At 47.1% G+C, this 20,365-nt stretch overlaps 1 protein-coding gene across 1 annotated transcript; it reads left to right on the top strand.

Annotated features, from left to right (window-relative positions):
• Positions 1-14,761: 14,761 nt before the first annotated feature.
• Positions 14,762-20,151, top strand: TMEM200C (transmembrane protein 200C). The gene is made up of 2 exons (XM_032875712.1): positions 14,762-15,242; positions 18,132-20,151. The coding sequence occupies exon 2, from the start codon at positions 18,226-18,228 to the stop codon at positions 20,137-20,139; it is 1,914 nt and encodes a 637-aa protein (XP_032731603.1). The 5' UTR covers positions 14,762-15,242; positions 18,132-18,225; the 3' UTR covers positions 20,140-20,151.
• The last annotated feature ends 214 nt before the right edge of the window (positions 20,152-20,365 follow it).

The following is a 20,365-nucleotide window of genomic DNA, read 5'->3' as shown; positions in this document are numbered from 1 at the left end:
TTATATGCCTCAGTTTTCTTAATCGCAAAACCTACCTCGGAACTGTTGTGACAATTACGAGTTAATACCTGCGTGGTGCTTAGAAAAATGCCTGGCATGAACTAAGTGCTATGTTTATTACCTATTGTTGTTAGTTTCTTGTCATCATTATCATTAGCAGTAGGTTAAATCCCTAATGGTGGAATTGCTGAAAGAGTAGGCAGATTTTAAAACTTACATTACATTGCAACTATGTTTTCCTATTTCTGAGCAACAGTGACTATTATGTTTTAGAAAGAAGAGTGTGTTGTTGTTTTTTTCCGTATTAGGAGGTGAATAATTGTGTCAAAATGCAATTGTTGTTCACAAGTTTGTTATTTTCTCATTATTGGTGAAATTCATTGATTTTTGCCTATTTGCCATTTGAATTTCTTATCTTATGAATTGCCTTGTTTTTTTTTTCCTTTTATCCATTGTTTCCAATTAAGATTTTTTTTTTTTTTTTTTAGGTATTGGAAACATTTTTATATATTATATACTCTTTGGTGCCTCCATTGAAAAATTATTCCTTGTTTTGTCTTTATTTTTTAATTTTCTTTTTGATATTAACTAAAATAGTAAATTTTATGAGTGCAAAGTATCAACTTTTTTCCTTATGATTTTGGTCTTTGATTCCTGATTGGAAAGATTCTTACTATCCTGGGATCCAATACATATTCACTCACATTTTCTTTAATTTTTTAACAGTCTAATTTTTTTACTTTTAAATCTTTAATCCACCTGGAATTCATTCTGGAATGTTGTGAAGAAGGAACCTAACTTTTATTTAACTGAATAGCGAACTTAACAGGATGTGTTAAAAATCTTGACCTGCCAACAAGAAGTATCAGCTTGGATATATATAAAATCTCTTTCATTGTTTTACCCATCTATGTGCGTGTATATATTTAATTTATCTATTTTCTTTTAATTATTATAACTTTAATAATTTACTCATTATTGTAACTTTATAATATATTTGGGTCTGCATAGTTATTATTTCTTTACTAATTTTTTAACTTTTTATTTTTAAACAGTTACAGATTCACAAGATTCAAAGGTAGCACCGTGAGGTTCCACATACCTTTCACCCATGGTTTCCTTGTGGTTACATCTTACATGATTGTCGTACAAGATCAAAACCAGGAAACTGACATTGGTATGACCTGTGTATGTAATTCTGTGCCATTTTATCACATGCGTAGATGTCTATAACCACCACGGATACACAGATTCCAGTAATCAACTGCTACAATCAGGTTGAAAAGCTATCCTATCACCACAAAGATCTCCCTTGTTCTACTACTTCTTAGTTATCCCAGCTCCCTCCTTCCCCACCGGCCTGACCCTTGACCAACATCTCTGGCTTCTGAAAACCAGTAATCTGTTCTCCATTTCTATAATTTTGTCATTTAGAGGATTTTATAGAAATGGAATTATACCATATGAACCCTTTCAGACTGGCTTTTTTCCCCATTCAGCCCAATGTACGTAAGAATCATTCAAGTTATTGCATCTATCAATAATTTGTTCTTTTTTATTGTTGAGTGGGTTTCCTTGGTAGGGAGGTAGCAGAGCTTAACTATTCACTTCTTGAGGGACATTTTGATTGTTTCCAAATTTTGGCCATTATGTGTAAAGCTGCTATAAACAAACATGTACAAAATTTTGTGTTGATATAAGTTTTCAGTTCTTCAGGATAAATGCCCAGACTTGTGAATGCTAGGTCATATAACAAGGGTATGTTAATTTTTCTTAAAAGCAGCTAAATTACTCTTGAGTGATTATACCATTTACATACCCAGCTGCAATGCATGAGAGACCCTGTTTCTCCTCAACATCATAGGCACTTGGTATTGTGACTATTTTTTTTTTTTAATTTCAGCTCTTTTAGGAGAAATGTAGTGGAAACTCATCACAATCTTCATTTGCATTTTCCTAATGGCTAGTGATGTTGAACATCTTTTCATAGGCTTATTTGTCATCCATATATAGTCTTTAGTGAAATGTCTATTCATGCCTGTTGCCCATTTTCTGATTGGATTGTTTGTGCTTTTTTAAACTGTTGAGAATGAAGTGTTCTTTATGTATCATAGACGTGAGTCTTGTCAGGACATATGATTTACAGATATTTTCTTCCGGCACATAGCTTATCTTTTTATTCTCTTATTGAGTCAGTTTTCTACAGAGAAAGAAAATTAATTTTGACAAGGTCAAGTTTATTGATTTTTTTTGGTATGGATTGTGCTTATGCAGAAACTCTTCACCACATCCGAATCTGTCCCAAAGAGTTTTCCCCTAAACATTTTATAATTTTGGATTTTACTTTAAAATCAAACATATTTTAGGTTATATCTTATTTAAGGTGTGAAATTCTAATCCAGGTTTATTTGTTTATTCTCAATATAAACACATAAATATTTAGCTTATTCAATTATTATTATTCCTTTTGTGTATACACTTTAATCCAGAAATTCCCCTTCTAAGAGTTTCTCAAGAGAAATGATTTTTGTCTTGTCACCACATTTTGGTCAGAAGTGCTTTGGCTCCCCATACCTCCTTACACTTACCTAATTACTTTGGAGTATTCTATTTTGCTTTATGGAGATATAATTTACATAATATATAATTCCTCCCTTTTTTTTAAAGGATTTTATTTATTTCACAGAGAGAGAGAGAGAGAGATCACAAGTAGGCAGAGAGGCAGGCAGAGAGGGGTGGGGAGGCAGGCTCCCTGCTGAGCAAGAGAGCCTGATGTGGGCTCCATCCCAGGACTCTGAGATCATGACCTGAGCCAAAGGCAGAGGCTTAACGCACTGAGCCACCTAGGCGCCCCAATTCATCCCTTTTTGGTATACTATTTATTCGGTGTTTTTTATAGTATATTTAGAGTTGTACAACCATAACCAGAGTCTCATTTTAGAACATTTTTATTACTCTAAAAAGAAACCTTGTGCCCTTTTATAATCACTTCTCAATCCCACCCCAACACCAGACAACTAACTCTACTTTCTGGTTCTGTAGATTTATTTTCTCTAGACTTTTCATACAAATTGAGTGATAGATTCAAATATGTGATTTCTGGCACCTGGTTTCTTTCACTGGGTATAATGTTTTCACGATTGTCCACATTGTAGCATGTCAGCTCTTCATTCTTCTTCTTTTTTTTTTTTTTTTTTCAAACATTCCTTTAGGTGTTTGAGGTAGGGGGAGGGGCAGAGGCAGAGAGAAAGAGAATCTCAAGCAGGCTCCCCTCTGTGCATGGAGCCTGAGGTGGGCTTCATCTCAAGACCCTGAGATCATGACCTAAGCTGAAACCAAGAGTTGGATGCTTAACCAGCTGAGCCACTCAGGCACCCCTCTTCATTCCTTTTTACTGTTCAATAGTATTTTCTTGTATGGATGCACATTTTGGTTATCCATTCACAAGCTGATGGACATTGAGTTGTTTCCACTTTTTAGCCATTATGAGTAATGCTGCTATAAATGTTCATGTACAAGTTTTATGTGGAAATAGATTTTCCTGTCTCTTGGGTAAAGCTCTAGAATAATGTTCATATGGTAAAAAGAAAACCCCAGTTAGATTTTTATTGAAATTAAATTGAGCTTAAAAAAATAATTGGCATCTTTGCAAAACAAATCTTCGCAAATCTTTGTCATTATATCCAGAAAAATGGTGTTACTACATTTATCTAAATGTTAGAACCTCCTTCCAATTCTTCTGCTTATGTAGGGTTCATGATTAATGGGAGAATGTCTAATATTTCTAATTAATTTCTGTATACCTCCCTTTTGTCCACAAATCCATTCACTGTCTTGTACATGGACGATGCATGACAGGTACTCGCCGGTCACTTTCTTTGGTGTTCGAGATGCAGCAGGGAACAAAACCAAGTAGCTGCTCTCATTGAGCTTACTTTCTAGACAAATGAAAGGACAATTTTCCTGGATCTTAAAATAGCTGATAGAATGGTGGCTTGAGTTACCATAATTAGTGAGCCAGACGGGGAAGCAGGATGATGGGGGGGGGGAGGGGCGGAGTTAGAGTTCCAGGCAGAAGTCAGGCCACCTTTCCAATCCAGAAGGCCTTTGAGATGTAAATGACCCACAGTTTTTAGACCGGCCTGTGACAGAGGTTTCCTCCTGAACTGTCAGGCCTACAGTGCTGGGAAAAGGCCCCTGATGAAGAACAGATCAGTGCAGTCTCACGGGCAGGAGGGCAGGAGGGGAGGGGGGCGGAGAGCCACACTCGCGGAAATAAAATAACCTGTGACAAAACCAATGGGACTTCCATTTACAATCTCACCAGCATGTAGGATCCTGGAATCCCTGTCACTTCCTCAGGTGTATTATTTATATTGGGCCGGCTATCAGGCCATGTGATTGACAGCAAAACTCTAAAAAATGCTGGTGCGTTTGTTTGGAGGGAAAAGTGTAATAGTCAGGAAGAAATATCCCCCTCTGAGCATGAATTTGGGGACAGCAATATCCCAAGGAGAAGAGAAGAAGGATGACGGTGGCTACTTATAGAAGAAGGCAGATGGCTTCCCTGAGCCCTGCTGAGCGCATGGCCAGGAAAGCCCAGAGAGGATGTACAGAGGAGGAAAGGCTTCTGGCAGAGGAAGAGGAAGAGCTTCCCTCCAGAGGAACAGGGCTTACGGTCCTTTTGCCTGGAAATCCTAGGAGAATGAGTATGGAAGAAGGACCCACCCAGAAAAGTGCCGAGAAAATTTTGCAAACAGCTAGTCCATGAACATTAACCCTGTACAGAGAGGCTATGATGAGAAGTTATTAAATAATCTACAGAATCCACACTTCTGATACAACACCTGAGAAGGAAATGCAGAGGAGTGTTTGAATGCAATGTGAATTCATCACCTGATTTACATAGAGAAATACTTCATGAAATGTTTCTTCAAAAACAGACTGAAAGAGGGTTGAACTCTTGCTCTCTCTTAAAACAATATAGGTCTCTAGGTACTTATCCCTCTGAGGATAGGGAGGTTCTGAATACAAATAACCAGAGGCGAAATTCCCCTGATGATCCAGAACCTTCTGTGAGTTCACTAATGATCGGGAGAAGGGAGTAAACAGTACCCTAACTAGTGGTGAGACAAATGAAGGAAGTATTCTAGACAACCATAAGGACACAGACCAACAGCAAAAGATCTGTTTGGATAAAGAAAATGTGCTAGGGCGAAAAATATGAGGTTCAACTGGGGAAAAGTGCCAACTAATACCTCTGGGGTATTGTCCAGAGAAATGAGGTAGTTAATGAGCTAGAGAAACCTGAAAAGCAGCTTTGCTGAAAGAGGCCAGAACAGAGAGAATATAAGAAAGCAGGTAGGTGTTTGCTGTGTGATCCTGAAGGTCAATATGTTAAGTGGCAAAAGCAAACGAAAACCAAAAACCAACCAAACAGACAACCCCCCCCAAGACCCCAAAATGACCAAAGACAAAGATCCTTGGTTATCTAACCATCAAGATAGCTAAGACCATCTTTTCAAAGTATATTCTTGAAGAATACTGGTGTTCCATAACTAGGTCAAGTTGTCCCCTGGCTCAAGTAAATGACTGTGCTTTTTTCCAATTTTTAGGATGTTAGCACATCCTAAAGGTTTCCTTCCATATTCCTTAAAATATTTGCGGCTTCCTCTATTTCTACATGGGAATCTGTTAGATAATTTGTGATTCAATACCAAATCATGCATTTATTTTAAGTTCAGTATCTCAAAATGTTCCCAAGAAGAACTCTTGAGATTTTCAAGTACCCCACCTCCTTAAGAAGTTTGAGAATCACTAATCCAAGTGAGGGCCAAATCCAGAGCTGTATAAAGCCAAACTCAGTAGCTTCTCTGTGTTTTGGGACATTGGAAGTTCTACTGTGTTTTGTACAAACCGATCTTTCTAGTCACACAGACAAGTAGAAAGTGCAGTGCCGGACTGACATTACATAAAGGACCTGTCTCCAGCTTCCACAGCTTTAAGCAAGAACATAAGGGAATGGAAGACAGGAAGGAATCTTTAAAAGCCATCTAGTACTTTCTTCATATCTCATTCAATACCAACTATTCAACATTATGCATCATTTAAATAGTGCATTAATATGTATCGTGTCCAAGAGGTTATGCAATATGCCCTTGAGATTTTTATGGCTGCAAAAGCAAAGGGGGAATCAAATTATCTAGTTGACTTTCTACATCCTTTGTATAAATAGGACATTTTCAGTCTCCACCTCACCTTGGGAGGCAAAGTATCACCCAGGAAAAGGGTATGAAAATGATTATTTTGAGGTGGTTTAGAAACCATTTTGCTCCGAGTTAGGAGACTACAGTGACTTTTGATGTCTCTGCAGGCCAGTGGAGACGGGTCCAGATAATCAAAGAGCTGGTTCCACTGATGAAGGCTTAGAGCCTTTAACTTCCTCCCAGCTGAGAAGCCGGACTCCTGACCCTGCCCTGACCACTGGCCCCACCAGGTGCGCTCAGCTGTAAGCAGACACTCCTGCAGAAATCCCTTCACTGCTTACAAGGGGAAATGGCAGTCTCTGAGTTCAAAGACTTCTAAAGTAAGCCATTAAATCTGTGTTCTAATGTGCAAGCTCTTACAGCGATGGCTGCAAATTACCGTCTCTTCTAGTTCCCCTCCCTTGGGTCGCAGATTCTCAGTCTTGATCATAATATATTTATCTCTGTAAATGGGGGAGACATCGTTTCCTGGGGCAGGGGGGAAGAAAATGGATCTGGAGCACTGATTGGTATCAAAATCTTCTATCATTTCATTAATATTAATGTCATCAAAGGCAGAAGTTATAAGTGATTGGGAGGAATTTGAAGGAAATGTGTGACACAGCTTCTTCGCTTTTGTGAGATGAATACATTAAGCTCTCAAGATTTGCTGTAAATACTCAGAACGCCACCGACCTTTCTGTAGCCAAACCCTGATCTTTGGAGGAAGTGGCTTTGGAGAATAATAAAAACCAGGTATCTTCTGAAATATTATCTCTGCTTTTTCTACATATCATTTTCCAAAATACCATGCCAATATTTCACCTCTATAGAAAGCTGTGTAATCACTTCACTTCACCTGTCAAGAAGTATGTTGGCATCTCTCTTGACAGAAAAATATTTGTGATTTTTTTTTGTGGCAAAGGTCCTTCAATTTTCTTCAGTCTAAAGAAGCCCACTTAGATTGTTATCAGTTAGATGTCATAGAAATTCAGAACTAAATTTAGTGTAAAAACTGTGGTATGACTTTCATTCTTCAGGAAGAAAATTTCTATCAATATTACTTTGAGCCCATTTTAATCATTTAACATATCTTTTGTGGTTCTCACAGGATCAGAAGAGTTTCATTGGGTACAATTATGCCATCAGTGCTGATTTATTGGTTTTATGTATTAGACATATATATGCTTTGTGATGGTAATTTGGGCGATTCAATTTTCTATTTTTGCTATGACTCTTTATACCTTCAAAGGATAAAAATGCATTGATGGTACTATGAGGTCGCGTGGAAGGTGTGTGCAATAAAAGAGTAACTGGGTGGCACCCACTTCAACTGTGAAATTTGGGGCGCCTGGGTGGCTCAGTAGTTAAGCGTCTGCCTTCGGCTCAGGTCATGATTCCAGGGTCCTAGGATCGAGCCCCATATTGGGCTCTCTGCTCAGCAGGAAGCCTGCTTCCCTCTCTCCCACTCCTCCTGCTTATGTTCCTGCTCTCACTTTCTCTTTCGGTCAAATAAATAAATAAAATCTTTTTTTTTAAATACTGTAATTTAATTTTCCACATGGCCCTTTGGCTCCTGATGGTCTTGAGTCCCAAACATAAAGATTCCCTGTTCAGTAACTCAGCAGCGGGGATGCCAAAACATTGGGGCGCTTAGGGAATTCTTAATAGTGGAGCAAATTGTGGGACTCACGTGATGGTCAAGGTGGCGCTGCTGGGAGACTGAGGAAACCCAAGCTAACTTCAAAACATAATTACCCTAGGGGTGCTGAAGCTCCGAACATAACGGGGTGACAAAGCAGAGGCCAGAGAGCCACTGCCACCTGCCGGGGACTCAGGTGGAACGGCAAAGCGATTTGAGGAACATCTCCCTGTCTTTTGGATCTGACCCGAACTTCATAGGTAGCCTTTACCCTCCGCTGCATCTCCAGTAGCCAACACGTGATGAGGACTCCATCACTATTCACCATCACGACCACGACCACTCCCATCTGAATACCACTCTGCTGCCCTCACTGCCTGTACCCCAAGAAACACCTGTGGTGGCGGCTCCAAGATTTCTCTACGGCACGTGCTTGGGGACAGTATGGTGTGATGGGGAACGCTGACATAGCAAGGACTCGGTTGTTGCTACTATATGTTCATTTAGGGGTGGCAGAGGGAATGGGGGACCAGGGCGCCTATTCTCCACAACTACTCCTCCAACCTGCCACCCATGATCTCGTTTCTTCCTCACAATGACCTTAAAAGAGAGGGGTCCTAAATCACCCTTTATAGACAAACAACTACATCCAGACGCTTAAGTCACTTGCTCAGTGACTAGAAGCTAGAAGGGGCCAAGTTATTGGAGTATAAGTGGTCTTAATCCAAAGGGTAATCCAAGAACAGAGTCATTTGATCTTTTAGAAAGCTGGATGCAGGACTCAGATCCAGCAGACTGGTTTTTTGTTTTTTTTTTTTTAATAGATGTATAAACCTGCAAAGTGACCAGGTTTTAACTTGCCTCTTCTATTTGAGCCAAAGACCAGGCTAGCTGCCCGACGTAAGAAGTACATATTTGGCCACAGATGTTATACACCTCTGGGTTCATTACTGAAACTAATAGTTAAAAGCAGACTTCTCCGTGTGTCACACATGCAGGCTCACATGCACGCCAAGATGGAGATGGGGTAGATTCTGGTCCCTCATCCCTAAAGTGGGAGTCCGGACTAGCGCAGGGTTTCACAGACTTTGCTGTGCACACAGGTCATCTGGTTAAAAGGCAGATTCTGATTCAGCAGGTTTGGGATGGAGCCCCAGATTTTGCATTTCTAGCAAGCTTCCAGGTGATGCTGCTGCTGCTGCTGGTCCAGAGACCACATCTTGAGCCCAGAGTACCTGAAGGTCCCTTCCTGTTGAAAGCATCTTGGTAGGTCCACCAATGGCATTCTTGGCCCCTACTCCCGGGGAGGCCATGTCCATTACTGCTCACCTGCCCAGCTCCATGCCTTCACTCCACGTAGCCGCTTAATCCAAATCTCTTCCAGGTCCAGGGTAGGATCCACATCCATTAAGCGTTCCTTAACTCAGTTTTTGTTTTTGTTTTTTTCTCCCCAGTTATCATTTTCTTCTAAAGTCCTCTAGCATTAGAGATTGACTCTCTCTTGCCTGGCATTGCTCACTGACGATTTCTGGATGAAATCTAACTGAATTATAGGCTAGTAAGGCCACATCTTTACTTTCAAATGGTCAGCTTTTTTTTTTCAGCTCCTCAGTGTACGTGTTCCTTCGTGGTGACCCTTCCCTGGAGACCCAGTCTAAATGACTCTCTTCCAGCTCCTTCTGAGTCAAAGAACCCACTTTGAATTTCTTTGTAACACTCGTCAAGTTTAGAAATTGTCTCCCTTGTATGCTTATTTGCTCATTTTCTGCCCACCCCCCTCTAAGAGAGAGGAACTCTGTTCACACTGTTCCCCACGCTATCTCCTGCGCTTAGAGTGGTAGCTAAACATAGTAGGTGCTCAAGAAATACCTGTTAAGTGAATAAATGCAGGAATCCAAGAGCTGGGCACACAAGAGGTGTTTCAGAAGATGCTTTGTGGATGAGTCAGACACGTGTCACCCGAGCACCGATTTGAACTCTAATGTTTCCTTATTTTTGAAAACCACTTCCTTGTCTGTTTCTTCTTTCCTGCTGGGTACTCGCAGCAGCTCGCAGCACAATTAATTCTGAAAGAAGATCAGACATGTGAGCTCCTATTAGTTCTCAGTAGGACAAGTCCATCTCTCCACAGTGCTTGTAGAGGATAAGAAACAACACGAGGGACCTGAGTGTGGACATTTAGGATAACTTTGGGGAATGGAGGGCAAATTTAGCCGTTGGCTGTCTTGGGCTATTCCACCGACGGAGCCCTCTCTGCCAACCCCTTTCCTAGCTCAGCTTTGATCTGCTCTCAGGCCTGCCAACGCACCCCAGTTTCTCATCTGAGACCTCAATTATTTTATAAGACACACCATCCAGCTTTGATAGGGTACGTGGAAAATGGTAGAAAACGCAGGCTGGAGGGGAAAATGGAATGTACAAAAATGAACCTGCTTATTAGAGAAAACAACCCTGGTTGGTCTCTAATCGAGAGCCTGGTGATTTGTTTTTGTTTTATTTTTGATGGAGCCTGGTGATCTGTAATGTTAAGAATGATGGAGGCTGAAGGCAGAGTGCAGACTGCTCTCGCCACGCGTCATCTCTGCAGGACGGAGGGGAGGCCTCCCCCATCTGACGGGCTCTAAGGAGTGTGCTGTAGACTCTTCCTCATTTCCTTTCCTCTGTAGTGAAAGCTTCTGGGCTTGAACTCTTTGACACCATTCAGAAACACAAGAAACGGGCTTGATCGTGACCTTGATGCTAGCGTGAGTTTACCCTGCTTCCAAGCTGAAGTTCTTGAAAGTGCCGCTGAGTTGTGTGTCTCAGATGTACCCCCGCGGGCCTCCGGGAGTGGAGCTGGAGGTGAGCGCCCATCCCTCCTGCAGGGCCGGCTTCCAAGGGCAAGGGCTAGAAACAGGAACATGGAACTTGGAACTGTGAGAAAACCCAAGGCCGAGAGCTGCTTGGCTATAGAAAAGCTGCCCTTGCACTTCCAAGTGCTCTTGCTCCATCCAGGCTCTGCTCAGTGTCTTTCTGCCTCTCCTGTTCCAAAAGAAACCCAGTAAGGCTGTAATGTACTGTTGCAGCTCACATTTTCTTTCAGACTCTCTCATCCCTTACATGTGCCACGAAAACATCTGTGAGGCTACCAAGGGATGTTGTGTTCGAGTTGCAGATAAAGGATGGGAGGCCCAGTTAAATCTGAATTTCCCGTTTTTAGGTTTATGCTCCATGCAATATTTTTATTTGTGAAATCTATTGCCTAGTTTATTGCTTTTTTTTTTTTTCTAGTCATGCTTTTTCTTGTCACGTTGCTCATCCTGGCAGAGTACGAAGCCACAAGAAAAGAAGAGGAATTTTATGTCCTGTGTTCAACCTTGGGATAAACAGGTTCCTTCTTCTGTTGCCGAGATGCCAGAAATCGGCTTGAGAGTCCTTTCTGTGAGAGCCTCAACCCTTCAGGCTGAAGAATGTTCTCTTGGTTGTGTTTTCACAGACTTCGAATTTGACTGCAGAGGGACATGAGTTTGATAGCTGGGTTCTCCGGCAGAGTGAAATGAAAGGGCCCTGGCCAGCCACACAGTCAGGAGAGCAGCAATGGAGAAAGTGTTCTCATCCTCCTGGGCAGTGGGCTTTGGTGAGAGGCACTGGGCCTCCGCCCCATGGACAGGCAGCACAGCTCTATCACGACAGCTGATTCCATGACCCCATTCCAGACAGATTAAGTGCGGGTACGGTCCCAAGTGGATCCTGATGAATAGGAACAGAATGGGAGAGTGAGGAAAACAAGCTGGGAGAGGACCTTAGGACTAACAAGATTGAAAGCTAAATTTAATGAGCATTTACCGTGTGCTAGGCATTAGTTTACAGGAACTTTATCCTCACAAGAATGCCATGAGATAGGGATTAGTGTCATTGTCTCAGTAGGATGAGGAAACGGGAGGCAGGCAAGATTAAGTCATTCACTTACTTAAATGAAGTAGCTAGTTTGTGAAGGGTACAAACTTGTTCCAGAACCCACTAAACTAAACCTCCTCTGTTTGGGGCCCAAGCAGTCTGTGAGAGTGGGGCTTGCGGAGAGGACGTCATTGCTGAGCTGTTGAGATAAGCCAACCCTTTCCCCCTGCAGGCTCCTGGAGACCCGAGGAACCTGGGTGCACCTCTGGCTGCCGGCCACTGCGCTCCCCCTTGGCAGGGCTGAGAGCCCAGGCTGGGGAGCCAGGCCATGTTGATGAAATGATCAGGGGAAGCAAATGGGTTGTGAATAAATTATGAAACTGAAAAAAAAATTACATAAGGATTGTTTTTAAGAAAGAGCAAATGAAAAGTGTCAGGTCACAGTTTAATCCAACTAAATGAAGCTCATCTTTTCCTCTTCCTTTTTTTCCCCCCAAGGCCTTCATTGCTCTCCTGCTACAACATGTTCCAAATGTTGTCCTGAGCTCCGAGTTCTCAAGACACTAATGTACGATCACCATTAGGTAGTCTTAGCCCTTTAGTCTTTAGCAGGGACTCAGTATCCCACGATCCCTGAAATCATCCCAACTGAAATGGCCACTGAAATCAGAAGGAAAATAAGTTGGGGGGGGGTTCAAATAAAATAACTCTACGTTACTCAGAAACCCCTAGGAATATATGTTGAAACTGTATTATTACAGAGAGGATAAAGGACTCTGCTGGAAACAGACGGGATCTGATTTCCTCTGATACCCGAGCTAAAAACAGAGAAAATTATTGAAGGTGGTAACACTCGGGTTAAATAGTTCAGAGTTTCAGAGAGCTCAGTTTGGAAGGACACCTCTAAGTAATAAACCATAGATCTTACTGTAGTCATCAACATAAAAAAAAAAAAAACTAGCTATGTCCAAGTCCTGCTTGCCTAGAAAAGGATTCTTTTCTTCTCCAGATCCCTCAAGTGAGTTTTAAACGTGCAAATGATAACTATAATTTATGCAGAAATTAGAAACTGTTAATGACTTAATCTTTCTAAAATCCTTACGAAGTTCTGCAGTATTATTATCTTTATACAGATCGGCAAACAGAGGCCCACAAAGGAGGGGAGGTACCACCCATGGTCCTTGGCAGCCAGCTGTGTAATGAAATGAGATCTCAGATCTGGTCTCTGTACAAAACACCAGATTATTATTGAGATTCGAGAAATCTGGAAGCTTGGAGCCAAAAAACCTTTACGGATGACAGCTAGACCTAGTTATTTCTCCTTTGCAGTGATTTCTTTAAAAGGAAACAATCCAATGTGGAATTTAAAACTTTCCCTTTATATGGCTTGTTTTCTAGCAATTATAATCTGGGCAGGAATAGCAAGGTGGAAAAAGCTGGGTTCTGAACACCCTGATCATCATCCAGATTCCCTTGAAAAGGGTGACAGAGGTCACCTTTCCAACAGGCAAGTGCAGGGTTTCCTTTTAGGAAACATTTCTCCTTCATCCCTTCCCATCTCCTCATCATCTCCATCCCCACCTCATACAACATGGCCCACAGTTACATCACTGCACCTGTAAATGTTTGTGTCCTTATTGTTCTTTTTGAAAAGTGCATGCTTGTGTTTTAAAGACAAGTGAAGGATGTGTGTATTAAGGAGGATAGATCTTGTAACTGGAACTGTGGCCAGCAAAGCCCTCCTGTGTGGGTTCAGTGGATCCTTAGACAGCAAAACTCAGCACAGACAACACCCACTCCACACCACCATCACAAGATTTCTGTCGGCACCCCGAAGTTCAGACAGCACTTGTTTCCTCCGCTCTTGTCTCATTTTCTTCCTGAATCGCGGCTGCCTCACTTCAATAGATGATTAAAATCTTTCTTACTTTCTCAATACTCCGTGGGGAAATTCCACTTTGAAATTCTCTTTGCCCTGTCATGTTTACAGTTGGGAGGACAGGGATGAGCTAGGAAACAAGATTTTCTCTCTCCACCTCTCGCATTTTTAAAATGACGTAGGGAGTTTGGACATCCTCCCTACCCCCACCTCCCCCTCTTTGATCCTAACCCTGATTCCTGGAGAATCGTACTTTTCCTTTTAACGCTTGCTGATTACCGCACGGGGTGGGAGCAAGAGGGGGGCTGCCCAAGGAAGCTCCCCGGAGCCCATTCTAATCTCCGCGGAGCCCCAGCTGCCCCGCGTGCCGGGAGACGCCGCGGTCCCGGGGAGGCCGGTCACAAAGCCCGGCTGGGCTGGGGCGCGAGGGCATCAGACGCTGGCGGCCCCGCGGCCCGCGGTGAGCGCAGCGCGGCGGGGGCGGCTCTGCTCCGCGGGCCGGAGTTCGCTGGGGGACAACTTACTGTGCTCGCTGTGCGTCCACACCGCAAACTCCCAAGAGGGAGGGGGAGAAGCAGTCCAGGCTGCGTAGTGTCCGAGAGTGGAGGCAACAAAAGAGGAGAGGGAAGAGGGAGGACAGGAGGGCGGGAGGGCGGGAGACGCGGGCGCTGACCCCTCTCGCGCCCCAGAGCGCCCCTCGGACGCTGACCGGCAGATCCTCCGGGAGTGCCGGCCCTTCCTTTGAGCGCCCTCCGGCCCGCTGCTCAGACAGGTAGTTGGAGGGCAAACAACAAAGCTCCCGGCCAAGGCCGGCGGCGGTCCCGGGGCGCCCCGGGGGCGGGGTAGGCCGAGGCCGAGGTGCGGCGCGCCCCGCCGGCTTCCCCGCCCCCCGCCACACTCCGCCCCCCCGCCCCCCGCGCCTCCTAGTCCTCGGGGACGCCGTTCCCCCGAAGGCACCGGCGGCGGGCTGCGGAGGAAGTGAAGGGGGGGAGCGCGGGAGGCCGGCGCGGAGTGGGGTGGGGGGAAGCAGCGCCGGGGAGGAGACGGGGGGCGGGGCGGGGGGCGGGTGCGCCCCCGAGCAGCAGAGTCGGGCCGGGTACCGACTGCCATCCTGCCGCAATTTCCCTGTGTCATGGCTCCGGTCTCTTAGCAACAGCCGCGAGTCCGGCCGCCCCGAGCCGCGCCAGCCGCTGCCGCCGCCGCCGCCACCGCGGGCTCAACTCCACCCGGCGGAGCCCGGCGCGCCGCAGCCGCACAAAAGAGGCGCTGGGGCCGGCCCGGGAGCGCCGCGGCGGGGCTCGCGGGGAGGCGCAGGAGGAGCGGCGGCGGGGAGGACGGCTCCGAGGCAGGATGCGGGCAGCGGAGGACCTGACACTTCTTGGAAACTCTTGGAAATGGCTCCCGCCACAGCCGCGGAGGGGGCTGCGAACCTGGGGCGGGCGCTCGCCCCCGCTGGGCTGCTGAGCCGCGCTCTCCTGGTGGGCCCCGAGGCGCTGTCCCTGCGCCCCGCCGTCGGCTCGGGCTGAAAAAGTTTCTCCATGGTTCCTTTGTGTCGCCCGAGCGCCCGTTCGCCGCCCCGGAGCTGCCCCAGCCTTCCCGGGTAAGTGAGCGATATTGTTTGCTTATAGTGCTGCCATTTTGAGCAATTCTGTGAGTCCTCGGCCCCCGAGCTGCCCCTCCGCACCCCTGCGGCCCCGAGCCCTGGTCCCCCGGGCTGCTGCTGCTCCGGCAGAGTCGTTTTCCTGGGCGGGCTGCATGGGATGCGCAGCCCAGGAAAAGCGAGCTCAGGATTGCCCTCACTTCGCTCCTGCCTGTGTTCTTTCCAGAGGCGGACTCCCAGCTGCTGCACTCATGTGACTCCAACATAAATAAGCAGACCAAATAGCAGGGCAAGGGGTTCGCTGTCCTGCCCATTAGGGAGTGGGGGGTCGAGGACCTGCACTGAGTCCCGGGCAGGGCAGGGCGCTCCCATCCTGTGGGCTGGGAGCCTCAGACGCCGAGTGGGGCTTAATCCATCATGAGCCGAGAACTTGAATGTCTCTCTTGGAAGCAGTTGTATTTTTAGACATCCCTCCTTTGCTTCCCCCATCCTCCATTCCTTAACCACAGAAAGACCGGCACCAGGCAGTAAATTGCGAGGGCAGCCAACCTCGACTGCCAAGTTTGTTTCCCTTCATTATGTATAAACAAAAGCCTCAAAGGTGGGTCTTCCTTGCCATCTGACTTTTGTCAGTATTTCAGGTCAGATGACAATACATTATAAAGGAGTTCAGCCTTAAAGGGAGCTGAAGGAATAATAAACTAGGGAGTTAATTACTAGCTATTAAACTAATTTTAAGATCTGTAAACGATTGTTGAAATCCACTCCAGTTTTCCTTACGTGCTGTCTACCCAGAGCCAAGGCTGTCTTACTGAGGAGACAAACATGTGGGTGCCTTCTTTCCCAAAGATGCTGAGCACCCTGGTGTACCTTATCAGTGCCCAAGAAAATGTTAGCCCTTCTCTCTTCTGGGAGAGCTACCCTGCCAACTGAGTCTAGGTTTCTTTCTAAAATGTCTGGCTCCTGAATCCTAAAATGACTGCAGATCTCCAGATTATTGCATTAAAGATACTACAGTCTAGGGATCACTTAAAACAGCAGTCTCTGTGTTACAACTACACAATAAATGTGCTTATTTTGGGGGATGACAGATGAACAGTAGCTACTTTTTTTTTTTTTTTACAATCTGTTTGTACTTACTGGTGCAGCCTCTTCTTGAAACAAAATTTTAAAGGCTTATAGATGTATTCTCTCTACTAACCCCTCTCTAACCTACCTCGTATTTCTCTTTATTGAAAACCAACTAAGTTCCAAGGAGACATTGATTCACAAACATTGTAAAGAGCTGATTACTGTCTGCTTTGCCACCAGTGGAGAAAAGATTCTGCCTATATTGATATAATGGAGGGGATCAAGGGCCAAAGCTCTTTACCCAGGCACCAATTAAAAGCAAAATTCTTCCTAAGTAATCCCACATTTTCAAAGGGTAATTTATTCTAAAACATGAATTATTTCATAAAGGATAAAATACCAAAAGGCTTGTGAGTGATATCTGAGCCTTTCAAATTCATACAATGCCCTTAATTTTAGCATCTCTATTATAGGAGGGAACACAACCAATGGAACAGAAAATGTTTTACTCTGGGGATCCAGCAGGATTGAAATTTTTAGAAGCTCACAGATATTAACAAAGACACATCTGTGCATTTACCTACAGGGCTTTATTATAAACAACTAAACTTCCTATAGGATAGTGCATTGATTGTTGCCACCCTCCCTTTCTAAAAATGACCTCATGAGAGAAAGATGAAGAAAACAAGCTCTCACTTGGGGGAGATGTCATTCTACAAATCATCATTATTATGTAGACTGCTATACCTAGTTAATTGCCTTCTCATTTGAATATTAGGATTCTGAAGAGTGCTTTTGGCACATTAATAAGGGGTCAGAAAGCTATTATGGTAGAGTGGCTTTTTTTCCCCCCTTTTCTTTTCTTTTAAGATTGTAATTTTCCCACAGAAGAGGGGGAAAAAAAAAGATCTTTCTCTTAGAGATTCTAGGGGACTTCTCAAAGTCCCTGATGAGATTTAGCACATGATACCTTTAAGGGAGTTCCTCTGAGGGAAGAGAGGAGGCCAGAAGGAAGAGCTCAGTTACATAACCAGTTACCTAAAACTAAATATTCCACCCCAAGAAGCTGTCCAGATGTTGCAAAAAAGAGATGAGGGGAAATGCTGCTTGCCTTTAGCTGTAGGAACAGGAATAGGTGGGAGACAACTTTGTGAAGGGATTTATTGCCAGAAGACTGATGTAGTTCTGGTGTTCTCCCTGAAATGAACTCTCTATTAATTATCTGCAGTAAATAAGCCGTCTGCCTGCCAGTATGTGACCTTTAATTTTCATCCAGTGATGAAAATTGCTTTTGTCATTATAAAACAGTAACTTTTGTGACTGTTTTAGTGACTTTGGGCTAAACATTGAGAAATTCCTCTGCTTAGAGACTTGAACCTCCTGTACAGCTCCCTTGGGCAATCTTCTGATTCCCATAGGAATAGGACAAAGGGAAAAAGGCTTTTGCCAGGAAAGTCCTCAACCACCACTTTTGAGTCCCCACCTTTGGTTTCTACTAATGGTCAGCACTCCTTCGGCTGCCAGCTGGGAGGGTTTGAAATCAGCAATACTGGAATATCTCCTACAGAATGTGTGTGGGAAGGTGGGAGAAGGAGTTCTCTCAAATTGTTTTATGACCTCCTATCAAAGACTGCAACAGCGTTTCTGGGCCCTGATCCATCCACCCCACCCCCCTGGTCCCTGCGTCCAGCACCTCACTTAGTTGGTAGCCCTGGGGTGACACACATGTGGTGGGACCTGGGAGCGGGACGTTTGCAGAGCGTGGGATGTTGCTGCAGCCAAGCCTATACCCCCTGACTGTCTTCCTCTGCTTTGCAGCAGGAGGAGGTGGCGGAGCAGCTAGTGGACAGCTGGCGCCCCCACTACACAAGCCTCTGCCACAGAGACTAGCCCCTCAGGGCTCTGGCTCACCATGATAGCCACCGGTGGCCTCCTGAGGATTTCCGCCAGAAAGCAGGATCCCCTCCGCCCCCCAACCCAGGTCCCCAAGCGCAAGCGGAAAGCCAAGAAAAGGCGCAAGAACGACGTGGTGGTGGTGAAAGGCAAGCTAAAGCTGTGCTCCATCTCGGGGCTCATTGCCCTCTGCGGGATCCTGGTGCTGCTGGTGGGCATAGCCATGGCGGTTGTGGGCTACTGGCCCAAGGCCAACGGGACCAACAGGGAAGGGGGTAAGCAGCCGCCGCCCGCGGGCAGCGGCCACCGCGCCCCGACCACGGCCAATAGCAGCGGCAGTGGCAGCAAAAACCGGTCCAGGAGCCACCTGGGGACTCCGGGGGGTGTCAACTCGAGTTTGGTGGGCGCGCCCCGGGGCACACCTCCCGCGCGGTCCGCCGGCCCTTCGTCCTCTTCCACGTCTGTGGGTTTCTTCTTCCGCATCTTCTCCGGGTACCTGCACTCTGACAAACTCAAGGTCTTCGGGCCCCTCATCATGGGCATCGGCATCTTCCTCTTCATATGCGCCAACGCGGTGCTCCACGAGAACCGAGACAAGAAGACCAAGATCATCAACCTGCGGGACCTCTACTCCACCGTCATCGACGTGCATAGTCTCCGCGCCAAAGACCTGGCGGCCGCCGCCGCTGCTGCCGCCGCCGCCACCTCCTCCTCGTCCTCCGCCCCCGCTTCGGCGCCCCCCGGGGCCCCGCCGCTCAACGGCTTCCTCAGCTACGTGCAGTCGCGGGGCCTGGAGCTGAAGCCCGGGAGCTGCGGCAGCAGCGCGGGGGACGCCTTCGGGGCGGCGGCGATGCTGGCCAGGGGCTCGTGGCCCCATCCCGCCGCGCTGGGCGGGGGCGGCGGCGGGGCCAAGGGCGCCGCGTCCCCGCCGGACCTGGCCTCGTCCCCGCGCTGCCCGCGGGAGCCCCCGAGCCTGGCGGAGGCCGTGTACAGCATCTACCGCGAGCGCTCGGGCGTGGCCAGCCGTCGCCGGGCCGCCGCCGCTGCCGCCGCCGCGGTGGCCGCTGCTGCCGCCGCCACCGCGGCCGCCAGCAGCAGCGGCAGCCCGGCGCCCTGCAGCCCACCCGAGAGCTGGGGGCGCCAGAGCACCGCCAGCTCCCTCGTGGGCTCCTCGCTGAGCGCCTTCGCGCTGCTACCCTTGCAAGGGGACCGCAACGGGGACGGGGATGGCGCCGGGGATGGGGACGGGGACGCGGAGGGCTCGAGCTGCAGCTGGCAGAGGCCGCCTGGGGAACGTGGCTCCCGGGAGATCCCGCGGGGCGAGCTTGACCTGAGCTTGACCGACCTCCGTGGTGCCCCGGGCGGCTCGCGCTGGGCGCCCAGAGAGCTGGAGGAGCCGGAGGGCGCGGCGGCGGCGCGCACCGCCAGGGGGCAGGGTGGCCGCCTGCCCAGGACCGGCAGGTACGCGGCCCTGCGGCGCCGCAGCACCAGCGGGCTCCCGGACTACCGGGCGCCACCGTCCCCCGAGCCCCCGCCCTCCCCGGGCAGCGCGGAGCTGGACTCGAGCCTTCTGGCCAAAGCTGCCTCCCCCTCCCCGTCCCTGCGGCTGGAGGACTCGCCCCCTGCCAGGCCGGACTCGCCGACCTCCCAGTCGGATGACCCATCCTGCTGCAATAAGGGCTACACCCCGCTGCGGGAGGCTGGCACCTCTTTGGTTGTGGAAGCAGTAGCCAGTAAAAGTCCAGACTGTGAGGGCCCCACGACCCCGGGGGCGCAGCAGAGGCCCCCCGAGGATCCCAGCCAAGGGGCACCCGCGGGCCAGTCACCTCAGCCGGTGCAGAGGCAGTTTACAAACAAGGAGAAACTCTTCATGATTTCCCGGTCTCACGCCATAGGGGTAGAGGATGGAGAACTGGAAAGTACTGGCATTTAGGAAAAGATGGAGGGGGGGTGGGAGTGGTGGGCAAAGGAATCAGAGGATTGGGGAAATGCCCACTTGAATCCGTGAATTTAACATTTCCCTGTTTCCTTGTGGACTTACCTGAGGAAATCATCCAATACCCAAAGAGCTGCAGAATGTTATCCCTGAAATGCGTTCACAAGATTCCTGTAGATAACTCCAAGCAATTTTTTTTAAAAAGCAAACTAGTCTTTTATGT

Source organism: Lontra canadensis, unplaced genomic scaffold, assembly GCF_010015895.1.
Source record: "Lontra canadensis isolate GAN:19392208 unplaced genomic scaffold, GSC_riverotter_1.0 scaffold57, whole genome shotgun sequence".
Taxonomy (NCBI): domain Eukaryota; kingdom Metazoa; phylum Chordata; class Mammalia; order Carnivora; family Mustelidae; genus Lontra; species Lontra canadensis.
This window is presented reverse-complemented; position numbering and strand designations above follow the sequence as displayed.

Coding starts and splice junctions, on each gene's coding strand:
- TMEM200C (XM_032875712.1), top strand. CDS start 18,226: ATGATAGCCACCGGTGGCCTCCTGAGGATTTCCGCCAGAAAGCAGGAT.